Source organism: Pezoporus flaviventris, unplaced genomic scaffold (genome assembly GCF_033815535.1).
Source record: "Pezoporus flaviventris isolate CSIRO_AGI_PZ_B2104156 unplaced genomic scaffold, CSIRO_AGI_Pfla_v1 ptg000063l, whole genome shotgun sequence".
NCBI lineage: Eukaryota > Metazoa > Chordata > Aves > Psittaciformes > Psittacidae > Pezoporus > Pezoporus flaviventris.
Genome location: NW_026892611.1, coordinates 8,872,231 through 8,893,705, shown reverse-complemented (window position 1 = coordinate 8,893,705; position 21,475 = coordinate 8,872,231). Strand labels below are relative to the sequence as shown.

Sequence of the window (21,475 nt, the reverse complement as noted above, 5' to 3'; positions counted from 1 at the left end):
GCACAGGGGCTTAGCTACATTAAACCGGAAACACACACAAGGACACCTATATAGAGAGACATACACACAGGCATATATACACAGTCCCCCATACACGCATACCTGTAACACGGTACATATAAACATACACTTGTATTCTGTACATATGGACACATACAAGTCCTCAGTGCCAAAAGGCATCCCCATTCCTTGGGACAAGGGGTGTCCTGTCAGCCCCGAGATGGGTTTTATCACCACTTTCCGGGCAATGGGAGGGAGCAGGGAAAGGGGATGTCCCCATACAGCTTACAAGGCTGCAGAAGTGCCTGTCTTGAGCACAGAGAAAGGCTGGATGAGGACATTCGGGTCTCAGACTCTTTCCAGGCTCATTTTACTACGCAAATTTACGGCCAATCAGCTGGGATAAGCAGCCAAGATCTTCCAGATCAGGGAATGGATTCCCACAGCCCGAACCCTTCCACTGCACCCACACTGAGCAATGACCAGCGCTCACAGCACAGCCAGAATCCATGAGGACATCCATCACTGTCACCATGCACACTGCCTCTCTGCCTACCTCTGCAGCAAACCCAGGAGCCGAGAAGCCCTGCCCCATATCACAGCGTCCTCCCCAACCCGTCCAGCTGCTTCCTAAGAGGACACAAACTTCCTGCAGCTGTAATCAGCTGATTGCCAAGGAGAAAATACCCCCAGGTCATGGCTGTGCCCCAAAGCCTGGGATGGGTGGCTCTGGAGGAGCACAGCCCACATGGCAGTGACTTTCCCCAGTCTCTTCCCCACAGAGCAGCACCATCCCCATTGAATCACAGCCCCATGACTGCTCCCCAGGGATTAAGAGCATGAGCAAGTGATGCCTGTCATTTCCTGAGGCCATGGCAAAGATGCATGCAGGGCACAAAGGTGATGCAGGGTTCAGAGCAGGCTGCTCCACTTCTCATCCTCTTGCTAGCTAGGGGAAGGAAACAGCAAGAAATGCCCCTTGGTTCAAATATAACCAAAGAGGTTTCGATTTGGCTCTTCCCCTGCTCCATGCTCCACCACAAGAGCTTTGCCTCCCCTACGGAACCTCAGGCAGAGAGGGGAAGTAGCAGCACAGTTTTTGTTGAAATTGGTGTGGACCAGCTCTTTACACACAGCTTCAAGACACACAAACCACATTCTCTGCTGGTGAGGACCAGCCATACCAGCTCCAGCAGATGGGCAAGCCATCCTCCTCCTCCTCACCCCAGCCAGGCTGCAGTGGCTGCAGCCAAGTCTCCCCTCCCAAGCTCATAAATGCAAATCAGTGCACAGCTTTAAAATGCATTTATTTTTACTGAAACCTGTTGAATGGCACAGCCCACAGCTCACATTGCTTTGGCATATTCCCCTCCTCAGGCAGCCCTTCCTACAGCACCCCTTTTAGCTGCCTCTTCCCTCCAGCAGCTATTTGCTCAGGAATACAGGGCTGTACACTGTTAGATATAACTCCGGAGAAATTAGCACCCAAATTGTGGCTAAATCAGCCTCCTCTTTACCCAGCAGAGCCTTAGAAAGCTCCAGGAGCTCTACTGCTGTATCAGTAGCTTAATGAGCATGCCCTGATGAGTCTCAGCCCCCACAACCTACATCAGCAGCCTTGGAAGTGCAAGCCAGAGCTCAGCTCACCTGCCAAAGAGGCTTCTTATTAAGCAGTGGGGTTACGGGTGTCTAAGATACCTGGGAACAAGAGGAGAGGCCACATTCCATCACAGCCTCCTGTCTCCTCCCCAGCACTGCACAAGCACCCATGAGGTTGCTCAGAGCAGGCAAGAGCAGCTGGAAAGCACTGGAGCAAAGAGAGGTTAAACTTCACCACATGCAATTGAGTAGGAACTTGAGCATGAGACAGGGCCAGCTGGTGCAACCAGGACTCATCCACCCCAGCTGATGCAGACCATAAGCTTCAGCAGTTAACAGCAATTCTTTCTGAAGCACAGCAGTGCCCCCAAAACACCAGCAGCTCTCTCCAGGGCCTGGTGTTAGTCTGTGGAGGAGGTCAGATGAAGCATCTGGTTATGTCCCTGCTCATCAGCAGCCTGTCCCACCTTAGTCCTGCTGGGGACTAACCCTAATTGTAATGAAGTTAACAGCAGTTACCATTAACTGAACTCCAGCTCTCAACCACCACAGCGGTGTGCAACACCTTTCATTTCTGAGCCAAGACCACTGTGGGCTGCTCCCAAGGACGATCAGAGCTCTGGGACCAGAAGGCAGGGAGTTAAAGGGGAAACAAAACCACCACGAGGAGTTATGGGTTTGTATAGGAACATGACAGCTGGTCCCAAGCCAATACCTGAGGACAGGGCTGGCTCTGCTGCTTGAAGACAGGCCTGCAGCAGAAGAGACAACCTGGTTGTTGTGTTGCTCACACAGCCCAGCCACTGCAGGCAGCATCTGCTGAGGCAAGATCTCCAGGTAGCCCCCCGCTCTTTCTCCCCAGTGCAGAAAACAAGAGCTTCTTCACATTGGTCCTTCCCAGGGCTGCAGGACTCATCTGTAAAGCCTCCAGTGTGCTGATCTGCTTTTTTGCAGCTCTTCTGGAACTTGTCATTTGGTTTTCCACCCACATTAGAGCCTCTCTGTGGGTGTCACATCAGCACTTCCAATATCCAGCTCCGCCTGTATCCCAACTGGCTGCAAGGAGAAACAGAGAGGGGCTTAACCTCACTCTATCCAACACTCCATCACTGGCCACAGAGCCAAAGATCCCCAAACACATCCCCTTGAGCATTTCTCTATGCTGGTGCCCTTCATTCTAACTGGGTCTGCTGAACACAGAGATACAAATAGAGAATGCAATTTAGTAAAGAAAGAACAATTTGGGCTGAGATATCCCCAGACACACTTATTTAGCACATCCAGGATGCATTTCTCTGCCCAGCAGACCACCACATCCAAACCCATTTGGATCAGGCAGCAGAGCAGGCTCAGAGTCAGGAGGCTCACGCAGAGCTGTCTTGTACTAGGCAGGATTCAAGCTAAAGTCACCTTTGCAGGTGTTGGAGCCATTTCTGCAGGACTCCCACTGATCAGGAGAGCAAGACAAGCCCAAGGAACACTGTGACCCACATTGGAAGTGGTGCCACTCATTTATCATGCCTATAAATACAAGCCCAGGCTGTTGCGAACAGATGCTCTTCTCTTCCACAGCACACAACCAGGCTGCATTTGCTCCCCTCCCGTTGCCATGGGTCACCCATGAGACCTGGTGCTGCCTGACCCACAGCAGGAGCCTCACCCTGCTCCAAAGCCAGGTCCAAGTCACACAGCATCGCCTCCATACCTGAGGGACCAGCCCGAGGAGCCTCACCTGCCGGGGTGACTTAGCCAAGGAAGCGATGCGCTGGGTGGTGGCTTTCTCCAAGGTGACTTCTTTGCTCTCCAGCAGCACCCGGGTGCTGGGCACAAAACTCCAGGAGCGGCCAAGGGCTGGCTTTGGTGGACCGGTGCTGCTGTCCCTTGTCACCTGGTTGGTCACCTGCAGCACAAGCAGGCTTAGCAGTGCCCAGGAAAAGCAGTGCCACGTGGTGCAATGAAACACCAGAGATTATCAGGAGATAATGGCCAGTCTGCTACTTCTGTAGTGCTTTTTCTTCTCCATCCTGTGCCCTCCCTTCTTGGCACACTCATGCCATCCCCTTTAAACACAGCCCATGCTACTGCCCCAGATGTATTCAGGTAGGAACCCACTCGTATCTGCAAGCTGCAGAGACTCCATGTGCTGAAGGCACCTGCAAACTTTAAACTTGGAGCTTCCAAGCATCCTTCCAGACACTCCATCCTTGTCACTTCATTGCTAATCAAAGGGCAGGACTGTCTCAACACCTTCCAGTGCCAGGTTTAGCAGAACACTGTTTTCTGTTGTGGCCTTCCCAGTTCAAACACATTACCTGTGGTCCCACTGAAGTAAATGCAATTGCTGGGCCAAGCACTGGGGAAGACTACAGCAGGGCCCCTTCTAGTCCCTAGCTCCTTCTGGATGATGCAATGCCCAGCAGTTTCTCTAAGGTAACTGAGCAAGAGGTTACTTAGAAGCTGGCCAGTTCCTTAAATGACTAGTGTTATATCAAAAATAAATACAAACAACCTTTCAATGCATCTGTGCTTAACTTTACCTTGCTCAATCAAGTTAAGGCCTCGCTGGCTGAGGACAGCGATAAGAGCAGGCAGTAAACCAGCCCTGTTCTCGCTCCACACTCGCTGGAACAAGCTGCAGAGCACTGTGGATACAGGGCTTTTGCTCCTGCTTAGCTGGGATTGGGGTCCCACCCTTCCCAGGACTCCTCACCATGGCACATGCCAGCATGTGAAGGACAAAGCCCAGAAACACTCACCACAACAGCAAGGCTGAACTCCCTGGCCAGTGTCTTCAGCTCCCTGGCTAGCTGCATCATGATGGCCAAACCTGAGGAGGGCAAAGGATTTGGGTGTTTCAGAACAACCCTAAAAGCACTTCTTGGAAGCAGGTGACATCTGTATTTGCATGAGCACTAGATTTAGTGCCACTGCTGGTACTCATAGACACTTACAACCCATTGCCATTACCAGCACCCACTGCACCTGCAAATACAGGGCACTCTGTCCCAATGGATGTGGCATGGACAGACCAATCCCAAAGTTGTCCCACCACCTCCTTTCCCATCCTAGAAGCCCTGAGGTCAAAAAAAAACCCTACGAAAGCACCAGGAGCTCCAAAGCTGGCCAGGCTGATTTAACAGGTACAGGGCCCATCTCTCCAGCTCACAGCTTTATTTCCTACAGCCCATGGTTCCTGTGATAGCACTGGCTGCCCCCCAGGTCTGCAATACCCTCTGGAAGGTGTATGAGGGGCCTCCTTGGCATCCCAGCCAGCAGGAAGCCCCTCACTCCTGATTTATGGTCCTTTCTGGCAGAAAGAGCCCCAGGGGAGCTTCACAAACCGTGCCAGCAACCACAATGTACTTGCGACACTGTAAGCAGAGGTTTTAATCTGTGGGCAAACAGCTCGGTGCCTCCTCTGTCCCCTGGCTGGGTTTCAGACCACCTACACGAGCCTGCATGGCCACAGCCAGCTTGAATGTTTGCTGATAACACTGCAGACAGACTCCCCTTTACATACAGTAGCAAAGGAAAAGCTGGGAGCTGTGGCACCGACATCCATCCTGCCCCAGCACACGTGGAAGATGCTCTTCAGGATGAGCAGAGATCTGCAACCTCATTGCACATCCCAGTGAAGCAGCTCACCCTCTGACTGCTTCCCACCCAGCACCGGGTACATCACAGCCGAGACAGAGTCGATCACCACGATCTTGAGAGGACTCATGGAGCTCACAACCTGAAAGAAGGAGGCACCATGTGGAGTAACACATCTAGCAGTTCTGGAGCTCATGAGCTGCACACAGGCTCAGATGTCCCCAGGGCAGGGTGATGCGATGTCACTCATCAGGCACACAAGCCCTGTTGCTCCCAGTGCAGCTCTGGGGAAGGGAGAGGGGCCCGGTCCCTTGCTCCTACCTGCTGGGAGAGGCGCTCCCGCAGCTCCTGCAAGGCACTCAGCATCTCATAGATGTCAAACACACGGACCACCTGGATCCGCTGCAGAGCCTCCAGCTGCAGCAGAAAGTGGCATCACCAACAGCCTCAACCCCACCAGGATTTGTTACAGTCCTCCTGCCCCAGCTGCTATCAGCTCTTCACATCTATACTATGAAGCCAGGAACCATTATTTCTTCCGCATTTGCCTCCACCCCATGAATACTCTTGTCCCCATGGCACTGATGGAAGAAGCAACACAGATTATGCTCATGGAGCAAAAGTGAGAGCAAGTACAGCAAGTTCTCTCCTTCTCCCCAAGAAAAGCACCTAAAGTGCAGTGTCTGTGCCTGAGCACAGCACCCACCAAACCACAGGAGGAAGACTGTGGATCCAAAGAAGCCCATGGGGATGACAAGGCAGAGCTGGAAAGACAAACCATCTCTGGGGGTTGTCTGCAGGCAAGAGTCAAGTGCGAACGGAGGGCTCAGCTCAGGGGAACTTGCCTGCTCTTCCTCTTCCTGGGCTCGAAGCATCTGGTAGAGTCGAGAGGCAGTGAACCCCCCCGTGGAGTCAAGAAACAGGACATGCTGCTTGAGGCCAAGAGACACGCTGGCTGCAATGCCCAGGCACACCTGGAAAGGCAGGGAAGTCAGCAAGCCCTCCCAGGCCCCTGTGCTTCACATGCCTGAAGGCATCATCTTTGTCCTACCTGTCCTCTCCTCCACCCCACTCACCTGCGTCTTCCCACTGCCCGGTGCCCCCATGAGCTCCGTCACTTCCCCCGTGTACAGCCCGGAGTCCAGCAGCTGGTCCAGGCTATGGGATGAACGCAAGGTGGGATTATCAACTCCCCTCCAGCCAGAACTGCAGGAGCAGCAGTCCCTGGGTGTTTGTCCCTAGAGCCTCCTTCCCAAATGCAGACAAGTGCCTCAGCCCCTGGCTCCTTCCCAGGACACCACCACATTGAGATTCAAAGCCTGTGCTGGGGAACCATGGCCTTCTGCAGCAAGCCCAGCCCTGGGCAGACCCGCTGGCTCACCAAGCAATCACCCACCTCGGGCTCCCAGTGGGCAGGATGGCCGTGGAGCTCTTGAGCTCCTCGTAGAGGTCTGCTCCATTGGCAGGGAAGGCAGAGAACTGGGCCAGGAGCACCCGTCTCACTGCAGCCAGCGCCTGGTGGACAGAGAGATGCCCAGAAACAGGACTAAGGAAGTCCAGGGACAGCACCATGCTGCAGGAGGTGCCCCCAGGAAAACCCATCCAAGTAGGAGCTGAACAGCTCTGAGCTCTGCAGCGAACATACCAGGACTTGGGAGTCACCCTTTACCTTGTAAGACAGGGAACACTTCTGGGCAATGTCCTCCAGGTCTGATGACACGAAGTCCACCACTGCAATAACACAAGGAATGAGAAGCTGGCAGCCAAACCTGGACAGATCATGGACACTAGAAGATGGCCAGCTTAGACAAGCCTGCCTGCACCAACAGGCAAAACATCTGCACCCTTTGGCAATGCTTCAAGTGAATGAATGGGATGCCCTACACAATGTAAAACTGGAGATGGCCCCACTGCCCATTGCAAAACAGATCAGGGAAATAAGATGGTAAAAATCCTCCCTGTTCTGCTCAAGAGCTGCCCAGCACCATTTGATAACTGGTTCCAGCCAAGAGACTCCCCTTCTGCCAGTATGCCACAGCCTCAAGGGGCTACTGACTGACCCAAAGTGCCAGGAAGGGCTAAAGCCCCAGGGATTAGAACTGGTGGCCCCATCTCTGCTCTCAGGAACCACTCCAACATCCTTTTTTTCAGATAAATGTGTTTGTTACTGGTTTAAAACAAGTCAAAAGTAATTCTTAGAGGGAAAGCAAGGATTACAGCATCCAGGGCTCCAGCAGCCACAGGATCTCACAGGCTCCAAATAACAAGAACAAAACAGTGTTTTCCCCAGCTCTAATCCAGTCAGAACAAGTAAAGAACCCACTCAAAATCTTTTCCTTCCCCCTAAGGGCAAGAGGGGCCCAGGCTGCAGCCTGCCAGGAAAATGGGCATTTTTCAGAGGAAAAAACACACAAACCCACCCAAAATACCTTCCAAAAGCCTCTACAAGAGCCCTGCCACATCCTAACACTCTCCTGCTTCTATGGAGAAGTCCTGACTGCCCAGGCTGGCAGATGGGTCCCGCACAGGGGGAGAGGCCCGTGCCACCCCAAGTGTGCTGGGGGTGACATTCCCCAGCCCGAGACCCCAGTGCTCCCCATTACCCGTTTGGATGCTGTTCGCCCTAAGAAGCTGGATCATCTCCTCGGTGAGACCAGGGCAGAGCCCAGCCCGCAGGACCACCATGCCCTCAGGCACCCCAGCAGGGAGAGCCACGGGGCCAGGAAAGGAGAGACCTGCGGAGGAGAGAGGAGAGCAGATTTGGCACCATCCTGTCACTGAGCATACCCGCTCCTGCAGCCGCGGGCGCTGGGGAGATGCTACCGAGGCTGTGTCTGGGAGGGGTAAGCACAGCGAGTGTTCAGTCTCTCTCAACACGGAGGAGTGCGAACTCCTCCGAGCCCCAAAGGTACCTTCCGAAGCAGGGCTCCCGCTCCCTGCCCATTCCCCTTCCTGCTTCCTGCCGGCAACGGAAGAGCCGGGCAACGGCCCCGTTTGCTTCTCCGTGTGAGGGCTGTGGCCGGCAGCTCCCCCGGCCCTGCACTAGGGGTCCGGTCCCCGCAGAGCCAGCGCGTCTCCCGGCCCTCCCCCCGTCCTCCAGCCGCTGGTACCCAGGGATGCTCACAGAAGGGTTTACCATTCGTACCGGTGGGGAGCAGAACGCACTCAGAAACGGAGACAACAGGAAACAGGAATTCCTCCTTATCTATTGCAGCTCCCTGCCACCAGCTGCCTTTAAATGACCCTCAGCACAGGTGCCTGCAATGCTGCAGCCCCCCAGGCTCTATAAATAACAGCCCCACAGGCTGGTCTGGCTTATTAGGGAAGCAGATGCAGTGGGAGATAAAGTAAGCTAGTTTATGAATTGAGCAAGGCAGAAGTAGGAGGAAGAGGTGAAGCTGTTTTAGCCTTCTCTCACAAGTGCTCTGAGTGTGGTTTGTTTCACTTCTAAAGTCACAGTTTGTAATTAGAGCTGGGCTCTGTGCTGCTGGTGTGGCTGAGCAGAGCTCAGTAAAGTAAGCTAGTTTATGAATTGAGCAAGGCAGAAGTAGGAGGAAGAGGTGAAGCTGCTTCAGTCTTCTCTCACAAGAGCTCTGAGTGTGGTTTGTTTCACTTCTAAAGCCACAGTTTGTAATTAGAGCTGGGCTCTGTGCTGCTGGTGTGGCTGAGCAGAGCCATGAGCCCTGCAGAACTGGTGGGGACTGAATCCTTTAGGAGAATTGCTGATGTGAGAGGGAAAAAAAAGCTTTCATTATGATTTCTGTGGTTATTTCAGAGGTAAACCTGAGCTCTGTGCAAGCCACGAGTGGGGTTTCCAGTGGGGCAGGCTCCCAAAGGCCTCGTGAGGAGGAGGCAGTGCTGGGTGTGAGCTGGCTTCCCCATCCCAGGGTGTTCTGGAAGGTGCTGGTGCTGCTGCAGCTGCTGGCATGGGGCCGCTTGTTCCCGAGGCTCAGCTGTCTCATGCTTCCCTAAATAGAAAGGGAGAAGGGTCTGAGCACTGTGGTGGGGGTCAGTCCTCCCAGTTAGGAGTTTCTATGGCATGAACCCCCCCATTCTTGCTCCGCACACTGTGCAGCTCTGCAGGTAGATGGAAGCTGGGGTTTGCTTGCAGAGGTGGCAGAGGATCTCCTCTCCTGTAGAGAGGGGCTGTGTGCTTGCATGCAGCCCCCCCCCCCCCAGCAGGGCTGCAGACAGGGGCCATTCCCAGGCAATATATAGCACAGGGGACAGGCTATGGTGACAGGTGACATTGACAGGCAGCAGGAGCTGCCAGGTCCTGCCCAAACTCGGAGCGGGAGGCGAGCTCTTTGCTGGGACACACAGGCTCTCTGTGGCACCGGTGGACTCCAGTTCTTTTTCTCTTATTAACTGAATCCTAAGGATCTATAACCGTGGGATAAGCTGCTGTGAAGCTACAGCCTTGACCTTAGGTCTTCACTTTCAAAGCTCTTCAGCCTGGTAAGCTGCTTTTATTAATGTGGGTGTTCATTATATGTCAGTCTTATGGTGGGGTAGGCAGTTGGAATGGGACACAAATCATTGTTTTCCCTTAAAGCTCTCCAAATGGAGGATCCCATCCAGCTGAAAGAGGAGGGCAATAAGTACTTTCAGGCCAATGACTACGAGAAAGCTGCTCAAAGCTACACTCAAGCCATAAAGCTCAACAAGGACAAGGCACTGCAGGCAGTGCTGTACAGGAACAGGGCAGCGTGTTTCCTTAAGAAGGTGAGGTTTGCTCCTGGTTTGCTTGGGCTGTGCTCAAGGGGAGAAGAGCAGGGAGGCAGGCCAGGGCGCTCCCGTGCTGCGGGTTGTGTGTTTTGTCCATTGATTGAATAGCATGTTTCAACTGGCCTGAAGTGGTTTGTTCTGGGCTTATTCTGGAACTGTAAAGCTGCCTCCCTGCTTCAGTCCTGATGGTTCAGGTCAGAGAGGGCCTCACATAATCACTTTGAAGCAAAAGCTTTTGGCAGCCACGAGAGCACTGTAGGCCATGAGTTGGGATGCGGAGGCATTGCTCTTGCCATCTGCCCTAGCGCAAAAGAAGCAGAAGTCAGTATTTAGCAAACTGAGTTATTGGTATCTGTACCAAAACTGTCTTGGCTTCCTGCAGTCAGCTTGTAGTGACCTGCTGTGGGGTTTTAGCAGATCTCCTGCATGTGCTTGAGTTTACACTAACCCAGAAGAAACACCAGAACAAGCTGCAGACAGGCTGTTGTGAGTATCCCCTCTGCCCTCACTGCCCACTATCTGCTGCTGCAGCAGCGTATATTGTCTCACCTGCATCAGAGACCTTTTCCTCTTTTCTTCCATCAGTGATGAAAAGGCTTCACTGAGGTGTCCTATGGGAACACAGAGGTCACAGAGTGTGTCAGCAATGGGGACATGCCCTGCTATTCCACTGCTAACAGATTTCTCTCTTGCTGGTTTAACAGGAGGAATATGCCAAGGCAGCCTCAGATGCATCTAGAGGTAAGGAGGGGGCTGTTTTGAGAAGGCAGAGCTGCATTGGTGGGTGTGCTTGCTTCAGCCTGCTCTCACATCTGGTTTTGGGGGGCTGTGGTCTTATTCCTTCATGTCCACTAACACCCAAGTGCTGAGGCCACAAGGGAACTAATGGAGGAGGTTGAAAAGAAGATGCACCAATTTGTTGTATTTGAGCTAATCCACAATAACTACATCTCAAAGAGCTATAGTCACTGTAAAGCAAATCACAGTTTACACAGGTTATTTCCACGCAGCAGACTCTGATGGCTGGTGTTTTGGATCATTCTTCCAGCTATTGACATCAATTCCTCGGATATCAAAGCCTTGTACCGGCGCAGTCAAGCTCTGGAAAAACTGGGAAAATTGGACCAAGCGTTCAAAGATGCTCAGAAATGTGCTGCCATTGAACCCCGCAACAAAAACTTCCAGGAGACCCTGAGGCGACTGGGAGCCAACATCCAGGAGAAGGTAAATGCCAGGGAAGCAGTCCTGGGTTCACAGACCAGGCATGGAATGTTCTTGCTCTGGGTTACATTAACAGAGTATTGATCATACTGGAAACTCCTGACAGTGTACAGGCATAAACAGGCTGCATTTACTGGGAGCTCATATTTGGTGCATGTAAATCTGGGGGTCAGACTGAGTTGTTAAGTTAAAAAGCAGCTCACTCCTCAGGCTGGCCTGGGCCTGAGTGTTGTGGTAAGGTCCTGGCAAGGAACTGGACCAGCTTTGGGGCTGGGGCTGGCAGCTGCCACTCTGACATCTTTACAGGGTGCTGTGAAGAAGTCCCTGCATCACTAGGGATGGTTAGATCTCAGAAATGATGGGTATGGGCTGGCTCTGCTCGTGCCTACAAGTCTGAGATGGGCAATAGGTGCTGGTTGCTGAGAAGTGATGCCTGTTTTAAACTGTCCACGGTTTGAGGGGCTGTGATGTCCTTGAAGTGATAAAGGAAAAACAAACCTGCGCTTCAGGTTTCTGCCTCTGATGCTCCATGCACTCTCTGTTGGCACAGCTGCGCATTCAGTTCTCCACGGACTTGAGGGTGCAGAAGATGTTTGAAATCCTGCTGGATGAGAACAGCAACAAAGAAAAGCGGGAAAAGGTGAGGACTGTCCTGGACTTGACAGAATTGCTATTTAATGTCAGAGGAGCAGTAAGGTGCATTCCCTTTCCCTCCTGCCCTAGATGGAGGATGAGGAAAGGAGCTGGGAGATGAGCTGTGCTTGGAGAGCGGAAGTGTCTCAATGAGGCATCACCCCTGTGCTGAGGGGGAAGGTGATCTCACCTCCCAGTATACCAAAGGTGGGATCAGACTGGACTTATCAGGCCCATCTCTGCCACCTTCCCCTATGTTCCTCTCCAAGCAGTGACCCACTTTAATGGGGCAGGGTGAAGCTATTCCCCAGATGTACCTGGAGAACTGTGTGGTGTGGTCTGAGCTGGTTGTCTGTGTCTGCCACTGCGGGATGGCCACCACCCCAGAGCTGCACAGAGATGTTCTGCAGGACTGGGCCACTGACCTCAGGTCTGTCTCCCCCCCAGGCTGCAAACAACCTCATTATCCTGGGACGGGAGGAAGCGGGCGCTGAGAGGATCTTCCAGAACAACGGGGTCAGCCTCCTGCTACAGCTGATAGAAACCAAAAACCCGGAGCTGGTCCTGGCAGCCGTGAGGACGCTCTCGGAAATGTGCACAGGGCACAAGGCTCGGGTAAGCAGCCTTCGCTGCTACTGCCTGGCACCAGGGGGAGTGGAAAACTGCCATGGTTTAATGCTTGTGGGCAGTGGGGCATTAGATCCTACAAGACTTGTAACACGATTGAAAATGCCCCTGACCTCTAGGGGTGAAAGCTGTACTTGTTCACTATGGTGCCTTCATGTGTGCTGGTGAAGTAGAACTTAGGATGAGTTGTTCTCACAGGAGTTGTGATGAGCATGGTTGGGTCAAATCCATGTCCTTCATCACAGGTCTCAGAAAAGCAACAAAGAACAACTAACTTTAGGAAAGCTTTGTCTAAGGCTTGCAAGCCTTGCAATGCTTTTAACATCCTCTTTGGAAATAGACTTAATTACTGGCAACTCTACATGTTAGTTGTTGCCTTATTAGAAATTAAGGCTGAAAAGCAAAACTCTGCCTTGTACTGACTCAGGATTCACCCAGGAAAAGAGTTCCTTTGTACAAGCTGAGCCTAAAGTATGCAGGAAGTAAAGGCTTTTGCTAACGGCTGCCCTGCTCTCTCCTTTCTGGTGCCAGGCCACTGCCATTCTCCATTACCTGGGCATTGACAGCATTTGTATGTGGATGTCTGTGGACAATGAAGAGATCTCCCTGGCTGTCTGCAGCCTCCTGCAAGCCATCACCGACTGCTTGCTGGGCCAGGGGAAAGAGGAGCATCACGGGAAGGAGGAGGCTGTAGTGCTCGGTAACACTGCATGACCTGGTGGTCCTGTGGTCTTGCTATCAAAGTGGGGTGAGCAGAGAGGACTCTGCTCCTGGGATGTCCACCTTATTCCTTGTTCCTTGGGGAAGTGGGGCCTTTACCCTCCAGCTGTCCAGGATGACAGCCTGCACGCAGGTCTTATCCTTATGGTGTTAAACACCGATATTGCAGCCACGTAATGCCTTTGAATGGTTTTCACCGAGTTCATCTGCTTTTGAAGATAATGTCTTGTAACTGGCTGCTACTGTCTTGCTTCTGTGTAGATACTAAGAAAGATTTGAGGATGATCACAATGCGCTTGCTGGATATGCTGGTCAGCAAGAAAGTGTCTGGGCAAGGACGAGACAGAGCTCTCAACCTCCTCAACAAGAATATACCAAGGAAGGACCTGAAAGACCATGACAACAGCAGGACCATCTTTGTCATCGACAATGGTGAGTCCTTCCCTTCCTCCCTGTTCTGGTCTGGGAGATGTGGAGCTGTGTATTCTTGCCTGAATACCTGTAGAACTGATCCTCTGTAGCTTTCTTTGGTGCATGCAAGCCTGGAGAGAGGTTAGATGTATTAGCAGGTAGCAGTATTAAGATTAAGAGAGAAAAAAGCTGTGTATGAGAACAAGACTTTTTCAGTTTCTAGAGGGCTGACTTCTCTGGTTCATTTATTCCAACGTATTTGCTAACATTAGGAGGATTTGGGTTGGATAACTTGTCTATCTTCAGATGAGATGAGCACCTGCTGAGCTTGCTGGATCCTTAATCTGGTCATTTCTAAAACTGGAAGGGGGTAAGAAATTTGTGTGGGATGTGTTTTTATACTAATTCCAATGCATATGTACGGTACCATTTTGGAAGGTATTAAATAACACTTCAGCAAAAGGAGGGTTAAGACATCCAGGATCCCTTGGAAGTCACTGACTTTTCCTTAGTCAGAGCCTCCAGCCTTGGAAGTCAGTAGGTTTAAACCCTCCTGACAAAAATAACTGATCCAGCCAGGGACCACATGCAGTTTTGCTTATCTCATTCTGAGAGCTGGATAAAAGCCTGATGCTGCAAACCTGCAATCTCAAGAGCAGAAGCTCCTCCCCAGTAAATATCTGAACATCTTCTTTAAGACTTGTGTGATTAGGCTGCAAAGTAATTGAAAACCATCCAAACTGGCTATTTCACTGCAGGAAACCAATAAGTAGTATCTTGAGCTGTGTACAGACCCCTCCCCTCTAACAGCCATACAACTCCATTGTTTCCAGGCTTAAAAAAGATACTGAAAGTGGTGGGCCAGATTCCTGAGCTGCCTGACTGCCTGCCGCTGACAGAGAACACCCAGCTGAGTGCCTCGGTGCTCCTAAATAAGCTCTATGATGACCTGCGCTGCGACCCGGAGCGTGACAACTACCGGGTGATCTGCGAGGAGTACATCAAGTGAGTTGAGCTCAGAGGCACAGGAGTGGGAGGTTTTAAGGATGAGGTGAGGTACTTGGAGTCCACTTAGATGCCAAACTGAGGACCTGGGAAATAATGATTGGGTTGAGATCCTGCTGGATCCTTCAGCTGGGATCCTCAGATCCTTGCATTGTACTCCTACCTGCTGGATCACAGCCTTTGCCTGAGTTTAGGCTCAGCTGTGTCCCATGTACCTACTATCGGAGGAGCTCAGCTCTTGATCTGAGGGAGGATGCTCCCTACTCAAGGGAATGAGAACTTAAGCAACTGCTGTTCCACATGCTATTCCCTCTCTCTATCCCATGCAGGAGCAAAGTTGACCCACAGGACATGGATAAAACACTCCATGCTATCCAGATGGTGTCTGGAGTTCTGCAAGGGCCCTTTGACTTGGGCAACAAGCTGCTTGGCATGAAGGGAGTCATGGAGATGATGGTGGCCCTGTGTGGGTCTGAGAGAGAGATTGACCAGCTGGTGGCGGTGGAAGCCCTCATCCACGCCTCCACCAAGCTGAGCCGGGCCACCTTCATCATCTCCAATGGAGTGGCGCTCCTAAAGGAGATCTACAAGAAGACCAAGAATGAGAAGATCAAAATCCGAGCCCTGGTGGTAAGGATGGCAGCCCCTGCCACACTCACCAGCTTAAACCCTGGACTTGGGAGAGGGGGGAGGACCTGGGAACATGTTGGATTCGTTCCCTTCAGCTGGGAAATAGTTTATAGTGCTTTCCTTACAAGTAAGGGGGAGATTGCAAATGAGGATAGCATAGGGAATACTGGTAACCTTGGTTCATCTTGCATTATGGATATCGGATAAGAGCACAAAACCTCAGCTTGCTGTGCTACAACCTGAACAGTCTACTGGGTATTTCTTTTACATACTGCTTCCTCTGTGAGAACTGACTTCAAACTTCAGAAATGGGGTTAGGCTGTTTGGGGGCAGCAATACTGGAGGATTAATGAACCTTTCTCACTGGTGTATCCTCTTGCTTCTCCTCAGGGTCTCTGCAAGCTGGGCTCAGCAGGAGGTACTGATTATGGACTGCGGCAGTTTGCTGAGGGGTCCACTGAGAAGTTAGCCAAGCAGTGCAGGAAGTGAGTGACCTTACTTTGTCCTTCTGTTGTTCTGTACCTTGCAAAATACAGTATAATCCTTTCCCAAGAGATCCTGCTCACACATTGCCTTCATTTACTGGTGCTGCCTGAGAGCTGACAGGGCCCCCAGAGCCATTGCACTGGGACCTGGAACTCTTCTGTGCCTGATGCAACCGTATGTTCCTCCTGCCTTGGTATCCAGAGAAGCCTTTCTCCCTCCTTGATTTCCTATGAGAGACACCAGACATGGTGCTTCCCTCTTTGCCAGAATGGTACAGACTAATTGAGTGCTATCTAGAATATGCACAAGTGTCTTTTGAAGGTGGATGAGAGGAGGAGCTGGGATGAAGTTAGGAAGTGACTGAATGATCATTGCTCCTGACACTGGAGAGCAGGGCATCATGTGTTTGTGTGGTGGTGAAGGCAAAGCGGTGCTGAGTACCTGTCCTGGTCTGTCTTTTCCTGCAGCATTTAGATCCCTCAAGCTGGGCCATGGGAGAAAGGTCATGTCTCGAGGGAAGCATCCCAGTCTATAGGAGCTGCAGCAGAACTTGAGGACATGTTGGGGCCTGAAACAGTCTCAATATGTTTTTCCTCCCTCTTCTCCTAGAGTAGTTATTCCTGGGTCCTGGGATAGAAACGTGGATGTTTTTCTGTCTTCCAGATGGCTGTGCAACACCAGCATTGATATCCGCACGAGGAGATGGGCTGTGGAAGGGATGTCATATCTAACCCTTGATGCGGATGTGAAAGATGACTTTGTTGAAGATGAGCCAGCCCTGCAAGCTATGCTTGAATTGGCCAAGGTCTATTTCCTTACTTTGTTTCCTCATTCCTCTAGTAGCATCACACTCTCCCAGGTCTCCAGCCCAATACTGTCTCCCCATGCAGGAGGAGCTGTGACCCCAACCTCTCTCCTCTAGTTTAACAAAATTTCAGCCTAGCCTGTGCAATGGAGACACCTCAAGGCTGCCATCATCCTGCTCTTCTCCCAAGGCTGAGGAAGGTTGCTCTTGCCTTTACTGTCAGCAACTGCATGAAAATCAAAGGCATGAAGGTGCTGACAGCATCTGATGATGTCAACAGCCTGTTGGACCATAAAAACATTTGGTTTTCCCTGCCCTGGGCTATAAAGCTGCAGCTAAGCCTAAGAAGGCTTCAGCTAGTGCAAACCACTACAGCGGGGCAGTCCTAAGGGACCTGTTTCCCTAAAGTGTTTTCCCTCACCTTCACATAAGCTTTCCTTTTTCTGTGCAGACAAGTGACAAGACTATCTTGTATTCTGTGGCTTCTGTGCTGGTGAACTGTACCAACAGCTATGACACCAAGGAGCTGGTCCCAGAGCTGGTGCAACTGGCAAAGTTCTCCAAGCAGCACGTGCCTGAGGAGCATCCGAAGGTATCCCAGGGAGCTGGGAGGAGATGCTCGGATCTGAACACCTTCCCTGGTGTATCCATTGTCACAGACCTCAGATCTCCTATCTCCAAGACTGAAATTGCTTTGCTCTCCAACCAGGCTTGGCTGTAGTTAGCAGCATGGCAGCTGCTAAGGGGCTAATCCCTTTCCAATGTCCCCCCTCAGGACAAGAAGGATTTTGTGGTGAAGCGGGTGAAGCGGTTGCTGAAAGCTGGTGTTGTCTCTGCCCTGGCCTGCATGGTGAAGGCAGACAGTGCTGTGCTGACAGACCAGAGCAAGGAGCTCATTGCCAGGTACCTTCACTGCTGTGAGTGCTGGCCAGCCCATGTGCCACTGAGATGGGCTCTTGGGCTGGCTCTCTGCTTGGTGGGGCGGTGCCTTCTGCCTATGGGGGAGGGATAAAAGGGAGAGGGAGAAAAGATTTAACACAAATCCACATTCTGACCCCAAAGCTGACTTACAGGCCTGCTTTGCTGGGCAGCATCTTGAATTTCCAGTCCTCTCTACTGGTTTTGACTAGAACAGAGTTTATCTTACAGGCCTGAAAACTTCTTATTGTGCCATCTGTGGTTTTCTCCTAGAGTGCTGTAGGGCACTGGGTTAAACATCTGGAATTAACTGATGGATCTGGCACCCTTGCAAAACCTTAGGCTCCTTCCCTGGGGGATGCTGGCTATTCCCTTCCCCTGTGGCTGTTTCACTAAATGATTCTGTGCTTCTGCAGGGTGTTTCTTGCCTTGTGTGAAGACCCCAAGGACCGGGGGACCATTGTTGCTGAAGGTGGTGGAAAGGTGATTACTCGTATGTTTGCAGCCCAACCTAATGTGCAGCTTGTCTGCAAAGTGTCTGCAGTGAGGGAAGGTGCCAAAGAAGTGTGAGCTGTCTTGGCATAGCTCCTGGGGCCCACACTGACACTGCAGTCCTATCCCTGTGAGCCTCCAAACAAGTAGTCTTGAAACAACTGAATGAGCTACAAGCTCTGGTGTGATGCCTATCGGAGAACCAAAGACATCACTCTGGGCTACAGTGCAGGCTTATTTCTTCAACAGACACATCTTTAGGTGGTTTTAAACTTATTTTAGTATATTAAGGCAATCCTGTAAATCTTCTCAGAGGCATCATATGCTTTCACATGTGTCACTAGGCCCTGATACCTCTGGCTCTGGAAGGCACAGAAGTTGGCAAGATAAAGGCTTCTCATGCTCTGGCAAAAATTGCTGCTATCTCCAATCCAGACATGGCATTCCCAGGAGAGAGGGTAAGCTTAAAAATACACCCGGAATTAATCTTGACATTTCCTTTAGCAAATGAAAATTGCCAAGACCTGAGAGCTGGAAAAGCAGAGACATCCCTTCTCTTCTTAGGTGTACGAGGTGGTGAGGCCCCTTGTCAGCCTGCTGAACACAGAGAGAGATGGCCTGCAGAACTACGAGGCTCTGTTAGGTCTCACTAACTTTTCAGGAAGAAGTGATAAACTTCGGTGAGTTTAACTGGTTTCTGCCTGTCTTCCCCTGAGTACACGTGAATGTCAGTCAAACTGGTCAGTTTGAGATACCTTTGGCACAGCTGCGACAGTCTCAGAACTGAAAGATGAATACGAAGAGGAGAGTGGCACTTTTTCCTCCAGAAAGAGGAAACATGTGAACATCACAGTCTGCATTAGATAGGGAATGAACCATATCATGAGCTCCAGTGCTGCAGACACTGATTGGTTTCAAGGCTTTCCCTTGTCTGCAGCTAATATTGTGTAAGTTGGTCATTGCTTGTCTCATGATAAATTTTGACTGCTCTTCAACACAGGATGAAGATAGTCAAAGAGAAGGCCCTGCCAGATATTGAAAATTACATGTTTGAGAATCATGACCAACTTCGACAGGCAGCCACAGAGTGCATGTGCAACCTGGTGATCAACAAGGAGGTAACTCACTGGGCAGCTCTAACTAGACTGTGTGCTCTGGTTTGTGAGCCCCTGTGATGAGGCATTCCTGAATGTATTATCCCTGGATATCATGGGTTTGGGTATTTTTTAGGTTCAAGAGCGGTTTGTGGCTGATGGAAATGACCGGCTGAAGTTGGTAGTGTTACTGTGTGGTGAGGATGATGAGAAAGTCCAGGTTGCAGCGGCAGGAGCCCTGGCCATGCTTACAGCAGCACAAAAGAAGCTCTGCTCTAAAATGACTGAAGTGGTAAGACCCAAAGTCTGATTATTGGTAGTAGATATACCCTTGAAGGGGCCTGGCTCAGCCATGGAAATACGACTCAAAAGGAAGATGCAGTGCACCAGTTTTATAGTGAGGAACTTGGTGAAGTTGAGACCTGGCTGTGCATGCTTCTAGTTCATCCCTGCATGAAGTAAAGCAGTCTACTTTATAGAAGACTTCATCTCAGAGCTGAAACATTTCTATATAGCCATTCCACAAGCTAAGTCCAGGATGCTAACTGTCAAGCAAGGGTAGGAATGCAGAATATTATTCTATAGGCTCTTAAAGCTTTTGATAAATAACCTGAGATCCAAACCTTGTTTCACTCAGACATGAGAAAAGCTTGATAGATAACATATTAAGCTTTCCAGATCCCCGAACATCTCAATTTCCTGCACAGGTCTGTAAGTCCTTAGGACTCGGACCCTGCATGGTTGAGTATCTGTGAAGAGCTGTGGTTGAGAACTAATGAACTCTGTTGTGTCAATGTTGGACACCGGGCCTTGTTAGAATAAAAGTGGTGAATCAAGCCACAGAAGGGGCTCAGGAAGATCAGTGCAGGGGGGAATGGGAATGGGTGGTCTGCTTCAGTTATCATTGTGTCAATATTCTGATCAGAATCTTTGCACAGAGATTAAGTGGCAACCTAAACGTGAAACATGTTTCATGCGGTGCCAGTGCCTTTGATTCATGTGCTTCCTTCTGCTAAGAAATGCCTTTCCAAACTCACGTTCTCGGTTGAGGTGTTCTTCAGATCAATACTAATGATCTCTCTCTCCCTCGAAGACCACCCAATGGCTTGAAATCCTGCAGAGGCTCTGCTTGCATGAGAACATGGAAGTACAGCACCGAGGACTGGTCATAGCTTTCAACTTAATCAATGCTGACAAAGACCTAGCAAAGAAGCTGGTGGAGACGGAGCTCCTAGAGATCCTGACGTACATCGGCAAGCAGGAAGACCCCAAGAAGCAGCACATCATTAACGTAGCACACGACTGCCTCACGAGGTGCATGGATTACGGGCTCATCAAACCCCTCTCTCAGGCATGAGGAAATGAAAAGCACCAAAGATAATGTGGACAGGAAAAAAGCCACTGAGAAATGTGTAACAGTGAGAGCCATGAGGGAAATCTCATGCCATTGTTAAGGCATGGAATCATCTGGGGATGATTTTGGAAGATCAGAAACAATATGAGGAAAAGAGGGACTGGGAAAGTTGGGAAGTGTCCATCTGAGTAATTGGTGTTAAACCCTTTCTGCCCCTTCAATGAAGGCTTCAAGGCCCAGCTGTAAAGAGTCGGTTGTGTTGCAGATGCACTGTGGATTGTAGAAGGCAATTCAGTTGAGCTGCACTCTCTCCTGCAACCATCCTGGTAGTTGTGGGATTCCTAGCAATGGTGGAATGGGGAGGGTTAAATGCCTTCTGTTCTGTAGTCAGAAAATAGGCTGGGTAATAGCTGTGTGCTTTGTTAAATTATGGTAGTTTTAGACAGCCTTAAGAGGTGGGTGAACTCTTAATAAATTCACATCTTTGTTCCATGTGGAATTCCTCTTCTGGTTTTATTAAGCAAAGGGAGAACTCCCACTTGCAGCCTTGTATTAGACCCAGGAGGCTGGAGTAAGGGGTAGCACAGGCTGGATTCTCACCACTTGCAACCTTACCCAGTGATGCTCAGATGAATGGGCCAAGTCACTGTGAAAGGCTGTAGGAGCTTAATGGCTTAAGCTGAGGTTCACACCAGGGAACGGCATTTGGCTCAACAGGGAATGCTGAAAAGAGCTCATTGACGGAAGAAGCAGAACAAAGAGAAAACACACCAGTTGGTCATTACATTCAACTTCATTATATAAATTTATATTGAAATCATGTCCATATACAACTTGCAGCTGAAATAATTAATGTTATGGCTTAACCTGCTTCATAAGTTTTCCCCATGAAAGTGATCTAGGCTGGGGACCACTCTGGAACATCCTCAGTGTCACCACCCTCCTTGGAGCCAAATTCCAGCCAAGGCACTGAGATTAGAGCAGTAATGGGAGGACTGCTTGCAGCCCAGAAGCCAACTGTATCCTGGGCTGCATCAAAGGGAGCGTGACCAGCAGGTCAAAGGAGGTGATCCTGTCCCTCTACTCTGCTCTCGTGAGACCTCACTTGGAGCATTGTGTGCAGTTCTGGTGTCCTCAACATAAAAAGGACATGGAACT

The 21,475-nt window shown here is 50.7% G+C and overlaps 2 protein-coding genes across 2 annotated transcripts; one reads left to right on the top strand and one right to left on the bottom strand.

The window, feature by feature from the left end:
• Positions 1-1,290: 1,290 nt before the first annotated feature.
• Positions 1,291-10,517, bottom strand: RAD51D (RAD51 paralog D). The gene is made up of 12 exons (XM_061470466.1): positions 10,471-10,517; positions 8,977-9,161; positions 7,797-7,928; positions 6,863-6,924; positions 6,590-6,708; positions 6,270-6,351; positions 6,039-6,167; positions 5,515-5,610; positions 5,245-5,335; positions 4,356-4,426; positions 3,332-3,499; positions 1,291-2,655 (listed from the first exon to the last, which is right to left on the bottom strand). The coding sequence occupies exons 2-12, from the start codon at positions 9,119-9,121 to the stop codon at positions 2,590-2,592; spliced, it is 1,161 nt and encodes a 386-aa protein (XP_061326450.1). The 5' UTR covers positions 9,122-9,161; positions 10,471-10,517; the 3' UTR covers positions 1,291-2,589.
• UNC45B (unc-45 myosin chaperone B) lies at positions 9,431-20,775 on the top strand. The gene is made up of 20 exons (XM_061470465.1): positions 9,431-9,651; positions 9,749-9,918; positions 10,626-10,662; positions 10,970-11,145; positions 11,693-11,782; positions 12,223-12,390; positions 12,934-13,102; positions 13,384-13,554; positions 14,367-14,538; positions 14,868-15,168; positions 15,559-15,653; positions 16,318-16,459; positions 16,911-17,051; positions 17,235-17,362; positions 17,794-17,860; positions 18,214-18,327; positions 18,434-18,549; positions 18,870-18,987; positions 19,100-19,255; positions 20,057-20,775. The coding sequence occupies exons 2-20, from the start codon at positions 9,757-9,759 to the stop codon at positions 20,318-20,320; spliced, it is 2,787 nt and encodes a 928-aa protein (XP_061326449.1). The 5' UTR covers positions 9,431-9,651; positions 9,749-9,756; the 3' UTR covers positions 20,321-20,775.
• Positions 20,776-21,475: the final 700 nt, after the last annotated feature.

Excerpts from the sequence above, each read along its gene's own strand:
- RAD51D (XM_061470466.1), bottom strand. The coding sequence starts at position 9,121 with ATGCCAGCAGCTGCAGCAGCACCAGCACCTTCCAGAACACCCTGGGAT. Across the intron at positions 5,336-5,514 it reads GGGAGCGCCTCTCCCAGCAG|GTTGTGAGCTCCATGAGTCC; the intron begins GTAGGAGCAAGG and ends TCCTTCTTTCAG. Across the intron at positions 3,500-4,355 it reads AGTTCAGCCTTGCTGTTGTG|GTGACCAACCAGGTGACAAG; the intron begins GTGAGTGTTTCT and ends CTTGTGCTGCAG.
- UNC45B (XM_061470465.1), top strand. The coding sequence starts at position 9,757 with ATGGAGGATCCCATCCAGCTGAAAGAGGAGGGCAATAAGTACTTTCAG. Across the intron at positions 10,663-10,969 it reads AGCCTCAGATGCATCTAGAG|CTATTGACATCAATTCCTCG; the intron begins GTAAGGAGGGGG and ends TCATTCTTCCAG. Across the intron at positions 17,861-18,213 it reads TTGCTGAAGGTGGTGGAAAG|GCCCTGATACCTCTGGCTCT; the intron begins GTGATTACTCGT and ends ATGTGTCACTAG.